The sequence below is a fragment of the Neoarius graeffei genome, chromosome 5 (genome assembly GCF_027579695.1).
Source record: "Neoarius graeffei isolate fNeoGra1 chromosome 5, fNeoGra1.pri, whole genome shotgun sequence".
Lineage (NCBI taxonomy): Eukaryota > Metazoa > Chordata > Actinopteri > Siluriformes > Ariidae > Neoarius > Neoarius graeffei.
The window spans coordinates 29,901,286-29,928,199 of record NC_083573.1 but is presented as its reverse complement, the minus strand read 5'-3'; the positions used below and the strand labels follow the sequence as shown (position 1 = coordinate 29,928,199).

General features: G+C 40.6%; 1 protein-coding gene across 3 annotated transcripts in view; it reads right to left on the bottom strand.

Moving 5' to 3' along the window:
* Window positions 1-26,914, bottom strand: part of atp8b2 (ATPase phospholipid transporting 8B2) — a 173,593-nt gene that overhangs the window by 36,271 nt on the left and 110,408 nt on the right. For 2 of the 3 annotated variants that reach the window (XM_060921500.1, XM_060921498.1), the window contains 3 exons: window positions 12,893-13,116; window positions 5,746-5,829; window positions 5,408-5,653 (listed from right to left, as the gene is read on the bottom strand). In XM_060921500.1, coding sequence (XP_060777483.1) covers window positions 5,408-5,653; window positions 5,746-5,829; window positions 12,893-13,116 — 554 coding nt within the window. The remainder of the gene's footprint in view (window positions 1-5,407; window positions 5,654-5,745; window positions 5,830-12,892; window positions 13,117-26,914) is intronic. The other variant, XM_060921499.1, reaches the window with a different exon arrangement.

Here is a 26,914-nt window from a genome sequence, read left to right as displayed (position 1 = left end):
TGTGAGGCGACAGCGCTAACCACTACACCACCGTGCCGCCCTCAATTTAACTTAGTTAATGTAATTAATTTATTTTGGCTGTACTTGATAAAAATGAGTTGGACCAACTCAAATAATATTGCATAGATGTACTTAGTTTGCGTTGGGGCTACATATATCTGTTGGATAGAAATCCTGCCCACAATTTGAGTTTATCCAGTGAGTTACTTTTTTGAGTGCATGTGGCAGCGACGGTGTTCCGCCATGCGAATGTTCTACATTTGGACATACGCCACTCCTGTCCACGTAAGCGCCCAGTGCACAGCTGCCTGAGTAGTTCTGTGTGGAGATTGTCACTGATCATGCTAGTCCAGTTTACCTCCTTCCTTATGCGGTGTTTGCAGTAAAGTGCCATCCATGTTAAGAGGCACTTGCACACCACACATGCAATACGTGCCAGTCCCTGAGTTAGATCTGGATAGTCATGTATTGTAATTGAATGGCTGAAGCTGAAAATAAAGCTGGCATTTGGTGAACATCAACTGGTGGTTTTACTCTTATTCCATAAATATGTCACCAACATAGTTGAACATTAATTATAATGTCTTCAATCAAAAACAAATCACAGCAACTTTTGGCAAAAAAATGTATTCATAATACCAAAAAAGAGTGACTTTCAGGGAGGCCTGCAAGTACCAGGCAATGCACTAGAATGCATCTCCGAGCATGGAGAACCCGTGAGAACCCCCGGCTGCTATGACTGGTGCCACTATGCTGATGTAGTCACTACGGTAGTTAGAACCCTGATATGGACACGAGTGTTTTACTGAGAAATATGCTACTCATATTTCATACGAGCTACATCTGGGACAAGGAGAACCAAAATTGTGACATATTTCTCACCCAGTCTCTCGGCCCAATTATCTCTGTTCATGGTCTATCCTACCACTGCTATGCTGACAACACCCAACTGTTTCTCTCTTTTCTACCTTCTGACACCTAGATCTCCGCTCGCATCTCTGCTTGCCTACATGACATCCAGAGCTGGATGGACAATCATCACCTGAAGCTCACCCAGGCAAGATGGAGGTACTCTACATTCCTGCTCCATTCTCTCCACCCCTGGACACTGTCGTCTCCCTGTAGGATATCTCTAGGTCACCTTCACCCAGTGAGAAGAACCTAGGGGTCGTGTTCGATGACGAACTCTCCTCCTCAGCAAACATCGTTGCAGTGACCCAGATGTGTAGATTGCTCCTCTACAACATTCAAAGGATCCGCCCTTTCCTCACCACCTACTCTACTCAGCTCCTGGTCCAAGCACTAATCCTCTTCTGTTTGGACTACTGCAACTCTCCTTATTGGCTTTCTCAGAACTGCATCTCTGTGTGGTGTGGAGGCTGCAGCGCCTCTGACTGGAAGAATGTAAGGAGAGTGGTGAGGACAGCAGAGAAAATCATTGGGACTTCTCTTCCCTCCATTCAGGACATTACACCAAGGCGCTGCATGTCTCGAGCCAGTAACATCATCAGTGACCCCTCACACCCTCACTATGGACTGTTCTCCCCTCTGGCCTCTGGAAAGAGGTTCTGCAGCATTCGATGCAGGACCACCAAGTTCTGTAACAGCTTTTTCCCCCAGGTCACCAGACTGCTGAACTCCAAATCCAAACTCTAAACTTCTATTTATAACTTGAACATTTCCTAATTCCACAGGTCACTTTATACTATTGCACTTTATAATATTGCATAATTTAATTTAATACACTTCATATTTAATTATGTGCTGAGCCAAATTGTAACAAAATTTCGTTTGGTGTACACTTTTTGCATACTGAATGACAATAAAGGTTATCTAAGTTCCAAGATTGTTGGTTCTCTCTGTTCTCCTGTGAGTCACTGAAAACAGCTGGGTTTTGGTGTGCATTTCGTTGTCTGGGAAGTGTGCTAAGGACTGCACTGTAGGTGGCTGATGAATGTTTTCAGTGACTCACAGGAGGACAGAAAGAACCAACAATCCATTGATCATCCCAACGACTCTCTAGGCCGTTCACACCCGGCCCCCAGTGACCCACACCAACAGGATGACTCAATGACACCTTAGGATTGCTTTTCATCCATGAGAGGATAAATACTTGATACTCCCTATTAGTCAGACAGAAGTGAAGAAGCCTTTCGGATGAGAGGTGAAACGTCTTCAAGAATCTTCAAGCAAGTCCAGTTGCTCTCTTTTACCACCCGCAGTTTACTATGACCTGGATGACTGAGAATCTTCACAGACAACCTCCCTCATTCTTCCCATGTTACCCCTCTGCTTGCCAACTTGCACTGGCTACCTATCGCAGCTCATATCAAATTTTATGTTACATGTGTCCATGTAACATAAAGAACATTACACGTGGCACGAAGTTTAACTTTGAGTAGTGAATGGATACATCATGAGTGAGTGAAGCAAATGAGTGATATATTTTTCAACATGAGAAGATAACCATGTAATATCCTCTCTCTCCCTTCCTATATGTACACATGTATATTACATGGTGGTGCGAAGATATGAGGTGTATATATATATATATATATATATATATATATATATATATATAGATAGATATATGATATATATATATATATATATATATATATATATATATATATATATAAAATGTGTATATGTGTGTGTATGTATGTGTGTGTGTGTGTGTAGGTACAGTCCCTTTAAGAACTACACTTCCCATCAGCCAACTTCCGCGTTGACCTACGTCACGCCTGGGCGGGATCACCTACGTCACATCCTCCATGAAGGAATAAGTAACCCGGAAACTTCCAACTCGGTCTCTTTTGGCGCCATGAATTCAACACGGACACAAGGAGGACTTCTTCTCTCTCTCTCGTCTTGGATGTCAAGCCATCTGGACACAAAGAGATACCCCGCACCAGAAAACCCAAGAAAAGACGTCTTTCTCCCGAGAATACGATTCAACACGGTTTTTGTTTACCCTTGGCCATGGTAGAACCATTTAAATCGTGCTATCTCTCTCTTGGTTGAGCTACAACAGGTTTTGTTTGTCTATTATAGTAACGTTACGAATTGCAGCCCGGAACAGTTCATTTAAAGTTTAGAAGTGACCGGATCCTTCTAATTAAAAAGCTGTGCACATTGTCTGATCAGAGAATTTCTTTTCATCATGAGCGACCACGCGTCGGACCAAGAAATCCTCTGCCTTCCACGGAAGCGACTCACGTGCTTCACAACGGTGAAACTCCAAAAGTCTCGGAACATCTCATAATCTCGCGTAGAAGCAAGATACTGAAGTAAGAGACTGGCATTTGGGCAAAACTAGTCTTAGGAATTAGTTTTATTGAAGTAGTGTGAATTTAAACTCAGGAACGGTTTAATTGTTTACACTGTAGACACGCAGCGTGTCGAATGGATGATTGTTCTATTTTGTTAATCTCTCATTGTTTAATAGATAGGCTGTGCATGCTTCTCTATTCCTTACTAACATCCTCAATTTCCTTATTACACATTTTGACTTAAGATTTCAGTGGATTTAGTAGTGTTATGAGCTAGTGGGTTAGCTACTGGCTAGTCCTTTGTTACTTAGAAACACGTGGCCACAGGCCTCACAAGCACACCTTAGCTAAACACACGGCTAATTCCTTTGTCTCGTTAGCAAGCTAGGCTAACCTTTGTTTAGGCCACACACAGGCTAACTCTTTGTCAGGCAGGCCACGTGGCCACACACAAACACACCTTAGCTAGCATTCCTTTGTCTTAGCTAGTGACACAAGGCTAATCTGTGTCTCCACACATGGCCAACACATCTCAATTAGCAACTAAAGCTAACTCTCTTGCTGTACTTAGAAACACGTGGTCATAAGGCCTCTCTCTCACACACACACACACCATATCATATTTGTATATAATGATTCCAACTGCTATTATCCATTTTTATCTTTATCATAAATTCATTTATTATTGAAACTGTGTGTACCAATATTTTTGAAGTACCCACTCTCAAAGAATTCCAAGGTGCATATGAGTTATGTAATACGGTAAGTGATCATAATAATTTGGAATATACCATAATTTAGCTGTTTGGTAATTTATTATTAAGCATCAAAATTAATGGTATTAATTAATGAGACTGATTCAATGACTGATTTAATGAGATTGATCACTCAATTACCAATTGCACCCACATATATATATATATATATATATATATATATATATATATATACACACACACACAGGTAGTCGTCGATTTACGACCTATGCAACTTATGACCGATCGACTTTACGACCGTCTGGTTATGACTGGCAAGTGTTTCCCAGCTGAGCTAGCTGAGCGCACGACAGTTTCCGCCCCAGCTCCTGACAGCGCCCAGCATCCAGCCTCTCGCCACGTACAACAGTTTCCGCCCCAGCTCCTGGTTTATGAAACGAGCAAATCCTCCCGCCAGCCCGAGCGCTGCAACAGCTGATGATGACGTAGACGACCCACAGCCAAGCACCAGTGATGCCAGCGGTCACTAAGTTTTGTATTTTGCTATGTTTTACATTTGTATTTTGGTATGTTTCAAACTAAAATGTTTTCTATTTTTCACACCTGTATTTCGTATTTTGTTTTTTTGTTTTGCACGTATTAAACGAATTGTACTGTACGCAGTGTAGTATGCAGTGTTTGACTTAAACCAAATAATGAGCCACGGTAATGAAATAAGAAAATGTTGAAAAAATAAGACTTTAAGATGATTACAATATCATTACACATCACAATATACTTACGTTCATTTAACATAGGCTGACTTACGACCAGATCGGTTTACGACCAGTCAGTCGTAACCAAACGCAGTCGTAAGTCGACACATACCTGTATATATGCACTGTGTGATGTGTGTCTGTTCTGCTGTGATGTTCCCCAGGCAATGTATAGACATTATCATTATTTTTTTTTAAGTCTTGCATGTATATATTATATTTCTAAGCCATGTTATTCAAGACACATGCCCTGAAAGTATATTAAATAACAAAAACAAAAGTGCCCAAATACCTACCGTATTTCCCCTCACTATATGATACACCCTTCTCAGCACCATTCTCAGTGACAGTTTCTGTGGCATTACTACAAAAATTGGCAGCATTACCGGTGATTTTAAAAACACTTCGATATCCACAAACCAAAAATATCCAGCGGTCATAAACTAAACACTGATGAAGACAAATAACAAGCATCTCTCCAACCTGCACCAACAAGGTAGGTGTGTCTAATAAAGTGGCCAGTGTTCTCCCCCATTAATAAATCGGGGAGAATTTGGATGACAATTTGTTATAGAATATCAGAATATCTTTGGTTATACTTTTACCTTGGTGTTTAAAAAGCTAATTTGATGATTCAGATCAGCTGAAGAATGTCTTAACTGACCTGGACGCTGACGACGATGACGAGGGCTGTGGCGGTGGTGACAGCGAAGGTCTGATAGTCAGCGAGTGGAACACCGTTGTTCTGCGTGGCCCGTGAAAGAACACCATACGGCACAAAGAACAGCACTACAGAGGTGTAGATTCCTTGAGTGATGCAAATGAAGAACTCACGCTTATTAAAGAGCAGGTTTAGTTGACCTGGCTCATACAATTTCGGGCACTCCAGACTGCGCTGTTCGGGGACGTCCTGGGGGGAAAAAGGATGATGCAAATTTCATGATTGCTAAGATCGTTGCAATCATGATTTCTACAAGAGTTATTTCTTTGTAGTGAGAATACCTGGTCAAAGATCCCCATAGCCAAAACAGGCAATGATGTATACACAATATTGTAGAGAGTAATGAAGTACTGGTCATATACTGTCTAAATGAGGAAAAAAAAACAAAAACAAAGGTTAGGTTAGGAAAACAGTTTATATAAATGCAATATGCCATAGCAGAGTACCTATTTTAAATGATACAGTGCATCATCAAATATCTTCATCACCCCTTGTTTATGCCCGTGTTCATGTCTGTTTTGTTGTGATGTTACCCCAGGCAATGTATAGACACTTTTTGTTTTAGAAATCCTTCCATGTTGTAAAGTCTTGTATGTATATATTGTATTTCTAAGCCATATTATTAAAGGTGGGGCGGCACGGTGGTGTACTGGTTAGCGCTGTCGCCTCACAGCAAGAAGGTCTGGGTTCGAGCCCAGTGGCCGGCGAGGGCCTTTCTGTGCGGAGTTTGCATGTTCTCCCCGTGTCCGCGTGGGTTTCCTCCGGGTGCTCCGGTTTCCCCCACAGTCCAAAGACATGCAGGTTAGGTTAACTGGTGACTCTAAATTGACCGTAGGTGTGAATGTGAGTGTGAATGGTTGTCTGTGTCTATGTGTCAGCCCTGTGATGACCTGGCGACTTGTCCAGGGTGTACCCTGCCTTTCGCCCGTAGCCAGCTGGGATAGGCTCCAGCTTGCCTGTGACCCTGTAGAAGGATAAAGCGGCTACAGATAATGAGAGATGAAACTGCTGGAGGAAGTTCCTCCTTTTTGGGTGTCTGTACTGCAGCAACTGGGAATGACTGTAATTTTTAGAACACCGTTTTGAGGGACTTTTTTAGCTCCAATTTCAGTGTAGGTTCTCTCCTAGCACAAGAGAAACCATGAGTGACATAAGTGTATGTTGATTGGTCCAGACGCAAGGTGTATGTTGATTGGACGAACACTGCCCGTAACCACCATTTTTAAAAATCTGTGTAAAATGTCAGCCATGTAAACAACAGCTCTTAAGGTTAGCGTTAAAAAAAATGGACTGAGAGTGAAGTCCAGGCTTTATTGAGCCTATCCAAAACTTTCCCGAACTCTGACCTTTCCCATGATTCATTGCTGCATCATTACGGAAGTCGGTATCTTTCTTCCGCTCCATTGTGTTTATGTTTGTAGCTAATGCTAACTGCCATGTAGGTAAGCTCAAAGATGACTAAAAGATGTTTACACAGGTCTGATTTTCTGATGTGCTCTGGGGATAATACGATCAAAGTGCCCCATCCGTCTACCCTCACGGAACAGACAGACAACATGAAGTTGTGGCCCAACGTCAGCTACGCTGACAATGTCAATTATTTTATTCTTAGCGAGGGCATTGATGGCGAGGAGCTAAGGAACTACAAAAGCATGGAGGCGTACAATTATCTACACAATAATAAAATTGGCAAAATTATGTGTAAAAGAGAGGGCGGCGAGTTTGTTTGCTTAAAAGCTGAGGTTGAGCCGAGCCAGAGCAAAAAAAGGGGAAATTCTGCAGTCATGCATCTGGAAGGTTAGCTGTGTCAGAGTAGAGCGATTGTATTATTGTATTGGTTTACTAATAATGTAGTGTTTATATACTGTAAGTTGCTTTGGACAAAAGCATTTGCCAAATACCATATAGGCTCAGTTTCAATATGTACAGTGGTGCTTGAAAGTTTGTGAACCCTTCAGAATTTTCTATATTTCTGCATAAATATGACCTAAAACATCATCAGATTTTCACACAAGTCCTAAAAGTAGATAAAGAGAACCCAGTTAAACAAATGAGACAAAAATATGAAACTTGGTCATTTATTTATTGAAGAAAATGATCCAATATTACATATCTGTGAGTGGCAAAAGTATGTGAACCTTTGCTTTCAGTATCTGGTGTGACCCCCTTGTGCAGCAATAACTGCAACTAAACGTTTCCAGTAACTGTTGATCAGTCCTGCACACCGGCTTGGAGGAATTTTAGCCCGTTCCTCCGTACAGAACAGCTTCAACTCTAGGATGTTGATGGGTTTCCTCACATGAACTGCTCGCTTCAGGTCCTTCCACAACATTTCGATTGGATTAAGGTCAGGACTTTGACTTGGCCATTCCACAACATTAACTTTATTCTTCTTTAACCATTCTTTGGTAGAACAACTTGTGTGCTTAGGGTCGTTGTCTTGTTGCATGACTCACCTTCTCTTGAGATTCAGTTCATGGACAGATGTCCTGATATTTTCCATTAGAATTCGGTGGTATAATTCAGAATTCATTGTTCCATCAATGATAGCAAGCCATCCTGACCCAGATGCAGCAAAACAGGCCCAAACCATGATACTACCACCACCATGTTTCACAGATGGGATAAGGTTCTTATGCTGGAATGCAGTGTTTTCCTTTCTCCAAACATGACACTTCTCATTGAAACCAAAAAGTTCTATTTTGGTCTCATCCGTCCACAAAACATTTTTCCAGTGGCCTTCTGGCTTGTCCATGTGATCTTTAGCAAACTGCAGACGAGCAGCAATGTTCTTTTTGGAGTGCAGTGGCTTTCTCCTTGCAACCCTGCCATGCACACCATTGTTGTTCAGTGTTCTCCTGATGGTGGACTCATGAACATTAACATTAGCCAACGTGAGAGAGGCCTTTGGTTGCTTAGAAGTTACCCTAGGGTCCTTTGTGACCTCGCCAACTATTACATGCCTTGCTCTTGGAGTGATCTTTGTTGGTCGACCACTCCTGGGGAGGGTAACAATGGTCTTGAATTTCCTCCATTTGTACACAGTCTGTCTGACTGTGGATTGGTGGAGTCCAAACTCTTTAGAGATGGTTTTGTAACCTTTTCCAGCCTGATGAGCATCAACAATGCTTTCTCTGAGGTCCTCAGAAATCTCCTTTGTTCGTGCCATGATACACTTCCACAAACATGTGTTGTGAAGATCAGACTTTGATAGATCCCTGTTCTTTAAATAAAACAGGGCGCCCACTCACACCTGATTGTCATCCCATTGATTGAAAACACCCGACTCTAATTTCACCTTCAAATTAACTGCTAATCCTAGAGGTTCACATACAGGCATGTGAGAAAATTAGGACACCCCATTAAATAATCAGCTTTTTATTTAGAAATGGTACACATACCAATATCCAGGCATGTTTTTATGTATTTTTCAAAAAGAAAGTGATTTGATTGCAATTTAACAACAAAAATGAACATTGTTTGACAAATCCAAAAAAAGAAAAAAAATAAAGTATGTATTTCAATGGAGGAAAAAGTTAGGACACCCTACCCCCTAGTAGCTAGTGTTGCCCCCTTTGGCTGATATAACTTCAACGAGACGCATTTTGTAGCCTTTTACCAGTCTCTGACATCGATCAGGAGAAAGTTTGGCCCACTCCTCAATGCAGAATTCTTTTAGCTGTGAGATGTTTGAGGGGTGTCTTGCATGTACAGCCCGTTTCAAGTCACCCCACAGCATTTCGATGGGATTAAGATCAGGGCTTTGACTTGGCCATTCCAGGACTCTCCACTTCTTCTTTTTTAGCCAGTCCTTGGTGGATTTGCTGGTATGCTTTGGGTCATTGTCTTGTTGCAGTATCCAGTTACGCTTCAGCTTTAATTTTTTGACAGATGGTTTCACATTTTCTTCAAGCACCCTCTGATACACAGTAGAATTCATGGTGGATTCTATGATGGTGAGTTGGCCAGGTCCTGCTGCAGCAAAGCATCCCCAAACCATGACACTGCCCCCTCCATGCTTTACAGTTGGTATGAGGTTCTTTTCTTGGAAGGCTGTATTTGGTTTACGCCAAACATGTCTTCTGTTCTGGTGTCCAAATAATTCAATTTTAGACTCATCTGTCCAAAGAACCTTATTCCAGAAGTCGTGGTCTTTGTCTATGTTCTCTCTGGCAAACTTCAGTCTGGCCTTGATGTTTTTTTTAGAGAGCAAAGGTTTCTTCCTTGCACACCTCCCATGCAAGTCACACTTGTGCAGTCTCTTTCTGATGGTAGAGTCGTGCACTTTCACATTGACAGTTGCCAGAACCTGCTGTAATTCCCTTGATGACACTTTAGGATTTTTCAGGACCTCTTTGACCATCTTGCGTTCTGCTCTTGGGGTAAACTTGCTCGGACGGCCAGATCTTGGCATGGTGGCAGTTGTTTTAAATGTCCTCCACTTGTAAATAATTTTGCGAATGGTGGAATGGCTAATGTTAAATGCTTTTGAAATCTTTTTGAATCCTTTACCAGAGTCGTAAGCGGCCACAATCTTCTTTCTGAGGGCATCAGGAAGCTCTTTAGACCTCACCATGGCGCTCACCTCAACATCCCAACTGTCAGGGCCACACCAAACTAAATTTGAGGTTTAAATAGGGCAAGGCTCCATTCAAATGCTGGGTAACGATGTACTAATCATGTGCACCTGACGTGATGCACCTGTTTGGGATTTTCAACATTTTAAGAGGGATAATATAGGGGGGTGTCCTAATTTATTCCTCACCAGAAATTGCATTATTTTTTAATTAAATTTTACAGAAAGTTTTAAAAAGGCTTTTCTTATTTTTTTATTGTTTAGTTATATTACTTGGATCCCTCATTTTAATTAAAATTTACATTAAATACCCATATGTCCAAATATATTTTAAAATACACAGGATTTCATGAGGTGTCCTAATTTTTTCACATGCCTGTACTTTTGCCACTCACAGATATGTAATATTGGATCATTTTCCTCAGTAAATAAATGACCAAGTATAATATTTTTGTCTCATTTGTTTAACTGGGTTCTCTTTATCTACTTTTAGGACTTGTGTGAAAATCTGATGATGTTTTAGGTCATATTTATGCAGAAATATAGAAAATTCTAAAGGGTTCACAAACTTTCAAGCACCACTGTATAGGCTCAAGAAGCAAAAGCTAGGTAAGAAAAGCATACGCTAACCATTTTAATGCAGATGCTATCAAACTTTGGAAACAATAAACATGCCATACTGTACTTAAATCATTCCTTGTCTATGTATTTGTCCAAACTTCAACTTCTTAACTACCCTGATCATTCTAGATATTGGATGGTATTTGTAGGCTCTATGTTTACACTAGTACTTCAGCACTGGTCGCTCTTGGATTCTCTTGGCTACATGCACTTATTGTTAGTCGCTTTGAATAAAAACGTCAGCTAAATAACTATCGTAGCGTAATGTTTGAATAATGTACAATATCTAAACAACAATTACACAGAATTAATGTTGTTGATTCAGGTCTAAAATGCAGTGGTTAGTGGAAAGACAGAAATCGCATGTACAGATTATGAGCGTATGGTGCTAGACAACACGTCTTGCGAGTCTGTTTGGGCTCGAAACAGATTCCATTCAGAAAATCTTTAAGCTTTTGCAAGTTGTTTGTGCACTGACGACAGCACATGTTGAACCAGAAAAAGACAATTTAAAAAAACGTTATCATCTGACTGAAACATGATTGTCATAGCTAGCTCCGCTCAGCTATGTTCGGTTTCCTCAGCATCAGCTGCTTGGATAAACCGGAAACCAAAGACCGGCATCCGGGAGAGGCGGGTGTCATGGTGACCCCCATTGTCTCTTGCAGGAAAGCCGTGGATATGTGATGGAGGAAATACAGCGCAATTTTGACACATCTAAGCAAAATATAAAACTCTCCGCGAACATTTCCTGCTAACGTCACGCTCGCAAGCTGGCATATGTCAGTTCAGCGTTCTTACTGGTGATGCGAATGCAAACAGAAAATAAGCCTTTGAAACTATGTAGTTCTTGGGGGAGCTTCCCAGTGGGTAGTTTCTCTCAAATAAGTCCCTAGAACTGTTTGGTTTGGTAAGTGTATTCATATTTAATAATTCTAGATCCTTTGTTTCCCAGTTTTCACAATTTTTTTGCCTAAATTTGATTCCATGTTTGTATTATGAAAATGTTTTTTTTTTTTTAAATGCCAGGATAGAGACTCTGTATTTACACATATTGACTCAGGCCCTCATTAGTTATATTGAAGTGACAATATTGGGTCAATGTTGGAGTTGAGTCCAAAATACTGTAGTCTTAGGTGGTGTTTACATTAGACCGTATCCGTCTTGTTTTCGTCGCGGATGCACTGTCCGTTCACATTAAAACGCCGGGAAATGACTCCACAGGCGGAACAACTTGAATCCACCAGGGCCCACGTATTCAACCCAGTTCGTATCTGATCCGGTGCTGTGTAAACATTGAGATACGAGGAAACGCAGTGCTGAGCTCTAGCTGACGTCATCATTGGACAACGTCACTGTGACATCCACCTTCCTGATTCGCTGGCATTGTTCATGCCACGTTGGTCATGTGACGCGACTGCTGAAAAACGGCGCGGACTTCACGTCCTGCTATTGTTTCCGCCTTGTATCACCTTTTTGTTTTTCATTAAAGAGTATAAAAGTATGAATATAATGCTTTGCTTTGTCATTCTTAATGTTGTTCATGGTAAGGTGCAAATACTGCCCATTGTGTAGTTATAATTGTCTTTAGGCTTGCCATCCCTCTACTTGCAAGTGGTGAGTGACTTGCGCATGCCCGATATGCACTGAGATCACACACACAGCGGCTCAGTCCCGAATCACTGCTCGTGCGCTTCACTCGCGCGCTCTGTGAGCTGCGCAGGGCCGGAGTGCGCACCCTCCAGAGGGCACTCACTGTTCAGGGCGGAGTGATTTGGAGCGCAGCCGCTGAGGAGGAAGCGCTGAGCCACACTGACACATTTCAACTTACTAATTAGTCTAATTAGTCATGTGATTAGCGTATCCGTGTATTGGCGTTGCTGTGTGCACGCGAATCGTGTATTGGCGTTGCTGTGTGCACGCGAATCGTTTTAAAAACGTTAATCTGATGATCCACTGATACGGTCTAATGTAAACACCACCTTAATCACAAAGAGACCACATACAATGCTACCCATGCCTGCTAAAATTTCTATATACCACCACATGGTTTCCTCATTTAATGCAACAAAACTGTTCTACTTCTCAACTTCAAAATCACGAGCTCAACGCAAGTTTCATAACAGCATTGATGTGGTCTAGTATGTGGGTAAAGTTATATGAATTGTTCTCAGAGAGAGGTCTTGAGTTTTCAGATGACATTACACTGTCTGTAGCCACAACCGTCTGACCTGAGCAGAGAAGCCGCAGAAGAAGCCAAACCAGAAGTGCACCATGGTGAAGGCAAAGTTCTTGTAAAAGAAGTAGCAGAGGAAGCGGCACATGCGCAGGTAGGACCAGCGGCCATGAACCAGTAGAAGGCGCTGCAGGAAGCGGAACTGGGAGAAGGAGTAGTCGGACGCCAGCACTGCTTGAATGCCCTCCTGCCCGCTAACTCCCACACCTATATGAGCCGCTGGATAGATAATGGAAACAAAAAATAACAGAGGGTGCACATGTTTATATAGGGTGTAAGGTTATTATATAAAAAAAAAAAAATCTAATCCAGTCTTCAGAGGGAACAGGGCACAATCAGGACTGAACTATAATGGATTACAAGTAACAGTATAGCATACCAACAATACAAAACTGTCAAATTTACAGTATATTTAGTCCATAATGTTCTGAAACACAGTATTCAAATTACAGTAATACAACACCGATTGCAAAAAAGTTGGGACAAAGTACAAATTGTAAATAAAAACGGAATGTAATAATTTACAAATCTCAAAAACTGATATTGTATTCACAATAGAACATAGACAACATATCAAATGTCGAAAGTGAGACATTTTGAAATTTCATGCCAAATATTGGCTCATTTGAAATTTCACGACAGCAACACATCTCAAAAAAGTTGGGACAGGGGCAATAAGAGGCTGGAAAAGTTAAAGGTACAAAAAAGGAACAGCTGGAGGACCAAATTGCAACTCATTAGGTCAATTGGCAATAGGTCATTAACATGACTGGGTATAAAAAGAGCATCTTGGAGTGGCAGCGGCTCTCAGAAGTAAAGATGGGAAGAGGATCACCAATCCCCCTAATTCTGCGCCGACAAATAGTGGAGCAATATCAGAAAGGAGTTCGACAGTGTAAAATTGCAAAGAGTTTGAACATATCATCATCTACAGTGCATAATATCATCAAAAGATTCAGAGAATCTGGAAGAATCTCTGTGCGTAAGGGTCAAGGCCGGAAAACCATACTGGGTACCCGTGATCTTCGGGCCCTTAGACGGCACTGCATCACATACAGGCATGCTTCTGTATTGGAAATCACAAAATGGCCTCAGGAATATTTCCAGAGAACATTATTTGTGAACACAATTCACCGTGCCATCCGCCGTTGCCAGCTAAAACTCTATAGTTCAAAGAAGAAGCCGTATCTAAACATGATCCAGAAGCGCAGACGTCTTCTCTGGGCCAAGGCTCATTTAAAATGGACTGTGGCAAAGTGGAAAACTGTTCTGTGGTCAGACGAATCAAAATTTGAAGTTCTTTATGGAAATCAGGGACGCCGTGTCATTCGGACTAAAGAGGAGAAGGACGACCCAAGTTGTTATCAGCGCTCAGTTCAGAAGCCTGCATCTCTGATGGTACGGGGTTGCATTAGTGCGTGTGGCATGGGCAGCTTACACATCTGGAAAGACACCATCAATGCTGAAAGGTATATCCAGGTTCTAGAGCAACATATGCTCCCATCCAGACGACGTCTCTTTCAGGGAAGACCTTGCATTTTCCAACATGACAATGCCAAACCACATACTGCATCAATTACAGCATCATGGCTGCGTAGAAGAAGGGTCCGGGTACTGAACTGGCCAGCCTGCAGTCCAGATCTTTCACCCATAGAAAACATTTGGCGCATCATAAAATGGAAGATACGACAAAAAAGACCTAAGACAGTTGAGCAACTAGAATCCTACATTAGAGAAGAATGGGTTAACATTCCTATCCCTAAACTTGAGCAACTTGTCTCCTCAGTCCCCAGACGTTTACAGACTGTTGTAAAGAGAAAAGGGGATGTCTCACAGTGGTAAACATGGCCTTGTCCCAACTTTTTTGAGATGTGTTGTTGTCATGAAATTTAAAAATCACTTAATTTTTCTCTTTAAATGATACATTTTCTCAGTTTAAACATTTGATATGTCATCTATGTTCTATTCTGAATAAAATATGGAATTTTTAAACTTCCACATCATTGCATTCCATTTTTATTTACAATTTGTACTTTGTCCCAACTTTTTTGGAATTGGGGTTGTATATTTTGTAGCATACATCAATACGTGTTTACAAGAGGTGTAATTAGGATGCAGTGCTGCAGCACAGCAACCTATGGGCTCCCCTAGGGGAGCCCATAGGTTGCAGTGCAAAGCACTGCAACTATTGTTCTTCTACGTGTTTCTTCTTCTTCTTCTTCTTCTTCCTCCTACGCAAATTTCGATTTCGAATAACTCAATAACCGTACGCCGCACACAGACAAACAATATATCAAAACGTGCGGTTCGATCGGACTCGCTATGCTATTACTTTTCTCTACAGAATACGATTTTTTCACGACATAGTCGCGAAAAAATCGTCGAAAAAACCCCCATTCATTTCTATGGAATTAATTGAAAAAAAGCACTTTTTCAACGTTTTTCAAACGTCCGCTGCTCTGGCATGCTTTAACCTAGAGACGTGATTCAAACTCTAAAACGTAGGAAAACTTCTCCTCTGTGGATCTGGCATTCAACTTTTCTGCTAGGTTCTACACTTTCGGATCAGTCCCGGCTCAAACGCCATGTGAGTTCTGGGAGAAAATCCGGCTTTTGAATGGGTGTCTATTGCGTTACACACCAGTGAAGCTCGTTAACTTAGAGTGGAGAGAGGTTGAAAATAAAGCTCAAACTTTCTCGCTTAAACTGTGTTTTCAGCCACAAATTTCACTCTACAGACATGATTTTCTCAAAAGTAGTAGTAAAACTTGTCCTGATTCACACAATGTGTCTACCTAAACGATAGGATTTACGGTTTTTGAATGACAAGCGTCAAACTGAGGACAGGGCAGCTGACAGGCCTCATTGACACCCATTATAAACGTGAGAGAAAAGTCACTCATTTTTAAATCGCTCTAGTGTCCTTATTTTTAACATTACAGACAAAAAAATATACATCATTTTATTCAGGAGACCCTTCTAGCGCTCACTGTGAAAGAATTTTGTGAATAGCTGCTTCCGTTGTCGAGTTATTTGTCATTGTTCGAGGCCTGTTCCGTAGTAAAACACAGCACAAAATTCAAGACCTTGTGTGTCTTAGCTCATTGACACCCATTATAAAAGTGACAGAAAAGTCTCTCATTTTTAACACTACAGACAAAAAATTACATCAGTCTATTCAGGAGACCCTTCTAGCGCTCACTGTGAAAGAATTTTGTGAATTTCTTTTTTTTGTGAAAAAAAAAACCCGCCTCGGTCGGCATGACACTTCACCTTAGCCGCCCACTTTATTAGGTACACTTCTGTTCGTACATACAAACTACAAACACTCTTCTTAGAGTTTAGAGTTTATTTTATTTTTAAAAGGGACAGTGCACAAATTAAACATTATCCTTGTGGTAAGGACAGATGTCTGTCCCAGGTTATAGCAGTACATGCTAATTTCCGCCTGTAGTCACTTTGTTTATACTCTTGAATAGCTCTTCTTCATGACGGCTGCTGTCTCAAGCACACACATAATCATTGCATTGAAACATCATTGCAGGTCACACATTCACGGCCAGCAAACATGCGTGACCGAATTGCTTCGCGCACTGCATCCTCTCACAATTTCCCCCAGGGAATTGTCCGGTCTAGTTCAACGTGCTATAGTGATGTCTAATTCTGACACATTTTCCATACAGCAAAAATAAGCCTGAATATGTGCCTTAGGTTTTTATAGTTACTTCGGTAACTAATGACAGCGTTTCTGTGATCCATTCTGCCTCTTAGCAGTTTAGAACAAAGCAAAAGCTGTGTATTAGAATGCAACAAATTAAACAAGGCTCATGAAAAATTAGCTCCCTGGCCAAGCTTTCACTTGTGTACATGGTTGCCAGGTCTGACCAAATTTTCCAGATCAATGACATCTAAAAACCTGCACAAAATACCTGAAACTAGCCCTAAACAATTGGGAATTGGAAAAGTATTTTCCCCTTAACAGACTTCATTTTTTTCCCACCCGAAACATTCTTTCAAAACTATCCCTGGCTTTTTGGTGTAAAAAAAAAAACACGCGACCCTGGCAATTTTGTTGGTGTGACTCTAAAGGGGGCATATATATATATGAAGTCATGCAGCTCTCTGTAACTCAGACGTATTTTTGAATTCTGCATTCCCTTTATAGCAAGCAGCGTCTTAAATCTCCAGCTATGAACTTTGAACTACAGCTATGAACCCACTGCCGTGCTTATTTCTTTAACCTGGATTTTTTTTTTTTTCAAACAGGAAACACTGTGTGTTCTTTTTTCTGTCTGTGCAGATGCAGTGGTACAACCCCAATTCGAAAAAAGTTGGGATGCTGTATAAACTGTAAATAAAAAAAGAATGTGATAATTTGCAAATAAATGGAAACTGGATATTTCATTGAAAATAGTTTTTTTGAAAAATATATGCTCATTTTGAATTTGATGTCAGCAACACGCTTCAAAAAAGTTGGGACAGGGGCGTGTTTGCCACTGTGTTGCATCACCTCTACTTTTAACAACATTCTGTAAACGTTTGGGAACTGAGGAGACCAATAGCTGTAGTTTTGAAAGAGAAATGATGTCCCATTCTTGCCTGATATACAATTTCAGTTGCTCAACAGTTTGGGGTCTCCTTTGTTGTATATTTTGTGCTTCATAATGCGCCAAACGTTTTAAATGGGATACAGGTCTGGACTGCAGGCAGGCCAGTTTAGCACCTGGACTCTTTTACTACAGAGCCATGCAGTTTTAATATGTGCAGAAGCCCTTGGCATTGTCTTGCTGAAAGAAGGAAGACCTTCCCTGAAAAAGATTTTGTCTGGATGGCAGCATGTTGCTCTGAAACGTGTGTGTATATATATATATAAAAATTCTGCATTAATGATGCCTTCCCAGATGTACAAGCTACCCATGTCATGTGTACTAATGTACCCTCATACCATCACAGATGCTGGCTTTTGAACTGTGCACTGATGACAAGCAGGATGGTCCCTCTCCTCTTTAGCCTGGAGGATGCGGTGTCCATGATTTCTAAAAAGAATTTCTAATTTTAATTCATCAGACCTCGGGACAATTTTCCACTTCGCCTCAGTCCATCATGAAAGAGCTCAGGCCCAGAGAAGGTGATGGTGTTTCTGGATATTGTTTATATCTGGTTTTAACTTGCATTTGTGGATGCAGTAATGAACTGTTTTCACAGACGATGGTTTTCTGAAGTGTTCCTGAGCCCATACAGTGATTTCCACTACAGATACGTGTCTGCTTTTAATGCAGCGTCGCCTAAGGGCCTGAAGATCACAGGTATCCAGTGTCAGTTTTCAGCCTTGTCTCTTGCATACAGAGATTTCTCCAGATTCTCTGAATCTTTTAATGATATTATGTACCATAGATGATGTGATCTCCAAATTCTTTGCAATTTTACACTGAGGAATGCTATTCTTAAATTGTTGCACTGTTTGCCCACGCAGTCTTTCACAGAGCAGTGAACCCCTCCCCATCTTTACTTTTGAGAGACTCTGCCTGTCTGGGATGCTTTTATATATATATATATATATATATATATATATATATATATATATATATATATACCCAATCATGGGCAATTCCATGTAAATGTCAACCTCACCATGCAAAAATAAAGCAACATGTAATACATCAAAACCACTCCCAGAGATATCACCTAGGCCTGTATTTTACAGATGTGAATAAGTTGAACCAATTTGTAACCAACCTAATATGTTACTGTCAGTCTTTCTTTCTTATAATGTAAAACCCAAGCTAAAATCAACTTTGATGATGTACAATTCTATATTATTCCCACAAGCCACAGAAATGTATGCTAAAATCCACAAAACAGCAAAACAATAGCCATCCTAAATATTATTTAAGAACTTTGATAGTTTTAGCTGATATTTAGAGAGTTTTTCAAAGGGTTATGGTGGTTAAATTGCTGATTTTCTAAACATATGCCATGTCTATTTCAGACGCGTCACATCCATAACGGAATTTCGTCACATCCATAACGCTGACTTTTCCTTCCGAAACTCTGCATGAAATACAAAATATTTTAAACAAAGATTTTTTTTAATATTCACCTTGGACCCCTCTATCAAATGGATATCTCCATTTCGACATTAGGTTTACAATTTCAGAGAGTTTGATAAAAATGTACCGTCACCCAAGAAAAGTGATACTTTTTCTGTCACATCCATAACGCATCTTTTATTGGCATTTTCTGGCATGCCCTAGATGTACTATGGGAATTGTTCTTGTTCTATCACTTCTCCAGTATGGTACAGCCTTAAAATATGCAACACCTGTTTAAATACTGGGAGACAATAAAACATGCACTGGGTCATTTGTTGCCATTTTGAGTTCAAGTGTCACGTCCATAACGCTGGAATTGCTCTCATGTTACCAACCTGTTGATAATTAACCAAGTTTTTTTTTTTTAAATCATTAATCAAGACCTGGCGACTTGTCCAGGGTGTACCCCGCCTTTCGCCTGTAGTCAGCTGGGATAGGCTCCAGCTTGCCTGCAACCCTGTAGAACAGGATAAAGCGGCTAGAGATAATGAGATGAGATCATTAATCAAATTCAAAATGAGCATATATTTTTCAAAAAACAACAACATTTCTCAGTTTCAACATTTGATATGTTGTCTTCGTACTATTTTCAATGAAATATAGGGTTTCCATGATTTGCAAATCTTTACATTCTGTTTTTATTTATGTTTTACACAGTGTCCCAACTTTTTTGGAATTAAGGTTGTATTAGTGCTGACTAGTGTGCTCATAAAAACAGCATGCTTTGGAGATGGATGCATATTTTAAGCCCTGTACTATCTTTTTCAGAGATACGCTAGGCTTGATTAAGTTAAAATATTCATTATCCCTCATGTAATATTTGACACAAAGACATATCAAATCAAGAGTGTCATATCGAATGACGAGATACAATACTTCATATCATACACCCCTATTGTTTGTACAGTTAAAAAGTAGATACTAAGTACAGCTTTACACATTAAATGCATACTGTATATCTGACTTTGAGAAAAACATTTTTCTTCACCACTGCTCTGTGAATGTAACAAGCATATGCTTTTCATACGAATTTAATTCTATTATCTGATTTCGGTTCTAGGCTAGATCAGTCTGAAATACTGATGGTACAATAAAAGAAAACTTGCATAAGTCGTTTAAATAGTTTCTCATTTCCAGGCCATTCATGTTCCCTGGCCGTTGACTGTTTAATGTAAAGAGTAAAATGCAATCATCATATTCACCCTTCGGAAGCATAACATAAAGAAAGCTGCCAGACAGTAGCACAGAGGAACATGTAACCGGCTGCATTACTGTTTAGTGAGGTGTGTACATAATCATGATAATTTTAGAATGGTCCACAGCCTTGGACAGGACGTTAAAATTCTACATCACACATCATGTCACTTTCTCAGTCTATTTGAGCAGCTCTCTTTCACGCTGTTGGCTTTGTTTTCAAATTCAATTCTGGGATTTTGATTCTTTTTGTTTTTCCTACAGTACATTGTTCTGACTACTCATGCACTTAAACTTACATCCACCTTAGAATTTGTGACATCTCTAAAGGAAAAAACAAGTAGGTGAGTCAGTGCATGGGGAAATGTGTTGAGAAAAGTGTTCCGAGATTGTGTACAGGAGATTTGCTCATAAACATAAACAACATTGCTTTCCACATCCTTATTTTTTCACTGCCACCAGTTGTGGCATGATGGGGCTTTATTGGCAAACTTTCTATTAAATGCAAACATACACAGTAGCGGAACATGGGAAAACACACACACACACACACACATACACACAGTATCCTCATAAACATTATCCCCCATGCCCCAACTATAAAAGTTTCATTTATTATAGATTTTTAATTCACTCACTCTCAACAACTTTTATCCTGATCAGGGTTGTAGTGAATCTGAAGCCTATCCAGGGAACAATGGATGCTACAGTAGGTCAGAAATACCATGCACAAACACTGACACACTCTTCCACACTTTATCTTAGCCATTCTACCTACTAATATGTTTTTGGAGGTGGGAAGAAGCTGGAAAACTTCCAATCAACTACTGCATTCTTAATGAGGTATCACCAGGGGAACTCTGGAAAAACACAAGAGTGAGTGGGGAAAATAGAATAACGGAGCTTCTATATGCAGACGACCAAGCCATTTTTGCGGAGTCAGTTGAGGAACTACAAACCATCCTCCGGATTTATGACAACACATATACTCGGTTTGGACTGAAAATGTCATACACCAAAACAGAAATGATGGCCTTTAATATCGATGAAACCGTCAAGAACCAAGAGAGCCTCGTCTATGTAAACGGCACTAAAATAAAGAATGTGAGAAGATGCCGATACCTAGGTTACACCATCACGAACTCCAGCGAGGACACGCAGACCCTTGGCTCGAGAATTGGATCCGCATTTGAAAAATGGAATGAGCTTAAACATGTTCTTACGGCCAGGCCTTTGAACCGGTTCAAGGAATGAAAACGAAAACCGGGAACTTTTTCTATTTCACATGGAACAGAAACGAAACCAGAAACTTTATTATTTTTTATGCTCCGGAACAGAAACGCTTATTAAAAATAATGGTAACCGGTTAATACCGGTTTTTATTTCGTTCCTCAAAGTTTCCGTAGCCTACAAATAAAAAAAGTCATTCTTCTCCTGCGCAAGTTTCTATGACCCGCTGGGGTTCACTTCCTGTGTGACGTTCGCTGACTGAATGGAGAGAGCGGGAAGGTGGACTACTATCACTTCTCCATGTGATAATAAGTGAGTAAGTGCATTACTGAGTGTCTGAGCAAAGAAGAGCCTGAATGTTGCAACCTCCCTATTGGCTGTTTGTAAAAATGTATCAATTGTTGCCCTTCCCACGGGAATCATCGCGGGCTCGAGAGACGAGGCCTGACGAGTTAGTTCGTTGGTTGCAGAACAAAATGTCTGGACACAAATCGGGTTTTCAGAAAAGGAAAGAAAATAAACGGAGGGTCGAAAATACAAAAAAGGAGGCAGAAAATGCAAAACGAGTTTTAAGGTAGGACAAATGGTTACTTTTCTGAGGCAGCCCAGCGTGGCTGCAGGCTTTCAGTTGTGTCATTGAATGGTTACTTTTCTGAGGCAGCCCGCCGTGGCTGCCTGCAGGCTTATTTATTATAGCCCATTTAGTTAAAATAGTTGATATAAAATGTTTATAGTTATAGTTATGTGATGGTTGTCCTGATTTAGACTGGTGGTTTTTTTTTTTTTTTTTTTGGGGGGGGGGGGGTTGCGCGATGTTGCACCCGGGTCCAGATTAGGGCAGAACCGGCCCTGGCTACATTTCAGGTGTAGTTTGTTTTATGTATGTATGTACTTGCATAGATGTGTACTTGGTCTTCCAATATGGCGCCTAACAAAATCTCGCGGCGCAGTGACGTCATGCGGTAGCCCTCTATAGGGCCTGACTAGCCTTTGGTAACACACTAAACGAATTATCTTTCATTTTTGGCACTTTTTCTGTTTGTGTAGATGGGAAGACATACTGAGAATCCAAATCGCCAACATTTGAAATAATAATTGTTTTGAATTATTTCTTGTCTTATTTAATGAAGGTTGTAATAGAATTAGCCTACATTTGGCTTAAGCTGGATGAGACAGAGACATAATTTTATAGCCATTTGTTAAACAGCTGACAGGGAACGTAATTAACCGTTCCGGGAACGAAATTTTTTTGTTCTAACCGGTTCGGGAACGTCTATTTAATGGTGGAACCCAAAACCGGAAACGTTAAAATTCCGTTTCTGTTCGGAACGAACCAATAGGAAAAAAATTCTGGTTCAAAGCCCTGCTTACGGCTCAGCGTATACACCTGTCGACTAGAGTAAAGTTCCTCACTGGATGTGTGAGATCCCGACTCTTGTACAGAGTACAGACATGGCAGCTGACCATGAAAGAAGTCGCAAAGATCGAGGTCGTATGGAATGGATTCCTGAGGAAGATGGTGAAGGGTGGATACAGAAGACAGAAGGATGACAGAACTGAAGAAAATGTGAATGATGATAAACAGGAGTGGAGATTCAAACTCTCAAATGCAGACCTTCACCGCATTACTGAGACAAAACCGATCAAGTCCTTCTACTCATATACCAGCGATTAAAATACCTGGCGCATGTCTGCAGGATGGATAACGGAGACATAAGGAAACAGATACTTTTTGACGAACGCTCCCCAAGTTGGATGAGGTTGGAGAGACTGTTGGGGATAGATGCCCCTGTGGGATAAGGAGAATGATGATGGATAGGACAAAATTTCAGCGCCTATTGGATACAACAGACACACCGTAAGGAGTTAAAATCTCCAGAAAAGGGAACATAATGATGATGAAAACCCAGAGGAATCCCAACACGAAAACGCAACCAAAGAATTCAAATGAAAAACAAAGAAACATGTTTTAGAAGCAAAAAGAAAAATATATAGCCTGGTTGCACAAGTGTGCACACACCTTAACTAATACTTTTTAAAAGCACCTTTAGCTTGTAATACAGTACTCAGTCTTTTTGGGTAAGAATCTACCAACGTAGCACTTTATGATTTGGCAATAAAAAAAAAAAACCTATCAAATTGCTAAAAGATCTCCTGTGCACAGACCTCAAGTCATTCCACAAGTTTCCAAAGCATTGATTTTCCTCTTCTAAAAGCCATTCTTTTGTTGACATTTATTCATGCTGTGGGTCCTTTATCATGTTGAAAGTGAAACCTTCAGCTGACTCTGCAGGTTTTGTGTCAAAATAGGTTGGTATTTATAGATATCCATGATTCCCTCTATCTTGACTAGAACCCCGGTGTCATAGGATGATGCCGCCACCACTATGCTTCACCACAGGTATGGTGTTCTTTGGGTGATACATACGGTATCTTTTGGAATTATGCCCAACAAGATCTACCACAGTCTCTTCAGACCAGGATAAATGTTGGCATGCAGTGTGGGTTGATTTAGGGTACCCCATAGCACAGACATTTGAAGACTATGAGGGATCGTTGTCCCATGCAGGGAGTGACCCAGTACTTGCCGGCTATTCCCATACTGTAGCTCCTTTAATATTGCTGTATGATTCTCAGCAGCCTTTCTGATACGTTTTCTTTTTGTGTTTTTGTCTATATTGGATAGACATCCTCTTATTGGTCATGTCAATGGGGTGCCCCTACACTGGACCCATGGTACAGCTAATGTTTTGGAAGTTCTTTTGTACCCCTCTTCCTCTGTGATCAATGCCTTTTGACAGTGATATTCCATACATGTTTTGTAAGCTTTTTGTGGACCTTGGCTTCAGCAGCAGAATGAAACAAAGATGATGTCAAGAAAATCCAACAGAAACAGCTGATCTTCATTTGGGGTTACAATCACTTCACTCATGGCAGATGCATGATAATTAATTTTGAACAAGTGTTTGAACGTGATTGGTTCATTTTGAGCACAGCCACATGCCCATTATAAAAGATTGTGCATACTTATGTAACCAAGTTATTGTAAGTTTTTCCTTAACTTTTTTTAACCCATAAAACATGTCTATTTGTTTTTCACTTGAATTTTTGTTGCTTGCTATACCAAATTAGAGATCTCATCTCATTATCTCTAGCCGCTTTATCCTGTTCTACAGGGTCGCAGGCAAGCTGGAGCCTATCCCAGCTGACTACGGGCGAAAGGCGGGGTACACCCTGGACAAGTCGCCAGGTCATCACAGGGCTGACACATAGACACAGACAACCATTCACACTCACATTCACACCTACGCTCAATTTAGAGTCACCAGTTAACCTAACCTGCATGTCTTTGGACTGTGGGGGAAACCGGAGCACCCGGAGGAAACCCACGCAGACACGGGGAGAACATGCAAACTCCACACAGAAAGGCCCTCGCCGGCCACGGGGCTCGAACCCGGACCTTCTTGCTGTGAAGTGACAGCGCTAACCACTACACCACCGTGCCGCCCCAAATTAGAGATTTAAAAAAAAAAAGTCTTCACACCCTATTAAAATTGTAGTTTTTTGTCATGTAAAAAATTAAACTAAGATAAATCCTTTCAGATCTTTTACCTTTAATGGAGAAAAAAAGTCAATGGCAGGTACAGTAGTGCTTGAAAGTTTGTGAACCCTTTACAAATTTATATATTTCTGCATAAATATGACCTAAAACATCATCAGATTTTCACACAAGTACTAAAAGCAGATAAAGAGAACCCAGTTAAACAAATGAGACAAAATTATTCTACTTGGTCATTTATTTATTGAGGAAAATGATTCAATATTACATATCTGTGAGTGGCAAAAGTATGTGAACCTCTAGGATTAGCAGTTAATTTGAAGGTGAAATTAGAGTCAGGTGTTTTCAATCAATGGGATGACAATCAGGTGTGAGTGGGCACCCTGTTTTATTTAAAGAACAGGGATCTATCAAAGTCTGATCTTCACAACATGTTTGTGGAAGTGTATCATGGCACGAACAAAGGAGATTTCTGAGGACCTCAGAAAAAGCGTTGTTGATGCTCATCAGGCTGGAAAAGGTTACAAAACCATCTCTAAAGAGTTTGGACTCCGCCAATTCACAGACAGACAGATTGTGTACAAATGGAGGAAATTCAAGACCATTGTTGGACTAGGAGTGGTCGGCCAACAAAGATCACTCCAAGAGCAAGGCGTGTAATAGTCAGCGAGGTCACAAAGGACCTCAGGGTAACTTCTAAGCAACTGAAGGCCTCTCTCACATTGGCTAATGTTAATGTTCATGAGTCCACCATCAGGAAAACACTGAACAACAATGGTGTGCATGGCAGGGTTGCAAGGAGAAAGCCACTCCTCTCCAAAAAGAACATTGCTGCTACTCATATGTAATTTGCTAAAGGTCACGTTGCAAGCCAGAAGGCTATTGGAAAAATGTTTTGTGGATGGATGAGACCAAAATAGAACTTTTTGGATTAAATGTTATGCGTTATGTTTGGAGAAAGGAAAACAATTGCATTCCAGAATAAGAACCTTGTCCCATCTGTGAAACATGGTGGTGGTAGTATCATGGTTTGGGCCTGTTTTGCTGCATCTGGGCCAGGACGGCTTGTCATCATTGATGGAACAATGAATTCTGAATTATACCAGTGAATTCTAAAGGAAAATGTCAGGACATCTGTCCATGAACTGAATCTCAAGAGAAGGTGGGTCATGCAGCAAGACAACGACCCTAAGCACACAAGTCGTTCTACCAAAGAATGGTTAAAGAAGAATAAAGTTAATGTTTTGGAATGGCCAAGTCAAAGTCCTGACCTTAATCCAATCGAAATGTTGTGGAAGGACCTGAAGCGAGCAGTTCATGTGAGGAAACCCACCAACATCCCAGAGTTGAAGCCGTTCTGTACGGAGGAACGGGCCAAAATTCCTCCAAGCCGGTGTGCAGGACTGATCAACAGTTACCGGAAACGTTTAAGTTGCAGTTATTGCTGCACAAGGGAGTCACACCAGATACTGAAAGCAAAGGTTCACATACTTTTGCCACTCACAGATATGTAATATTGAATCATTTTCCTCAATAAATAAATAACCAAGTAGAATATTTTTGTCTCATTTGTTTAACTGGGTTCTCTTTATCTACTTTTAGGACTTGTGTGAAAACCTGATGGTGTTTTAGGTCATATTTATTCAGAAATATAGAAAATTCTAAAGGGTTCACAAACGTTCAAGGACCACTGTACATTAAAAAAAAATAAGTACTTGCAAAACATGCTTTTTCTTTTCCCCCAGACATTCATAAGTAAACACACACACACACACACACACACACACACACACACACACGGTTGTTTTTTCTGGCTGGATTCCAGAAGCCTAAGTGGAATGTTGACCAGTAGCTGTGGCCTTTAGGGTCAGTGTTAGAATTTCCATACTCTTAAACCAACAATAAACAGCCTGTGTTCCTTGATTGAAATGGCAAGCCAATA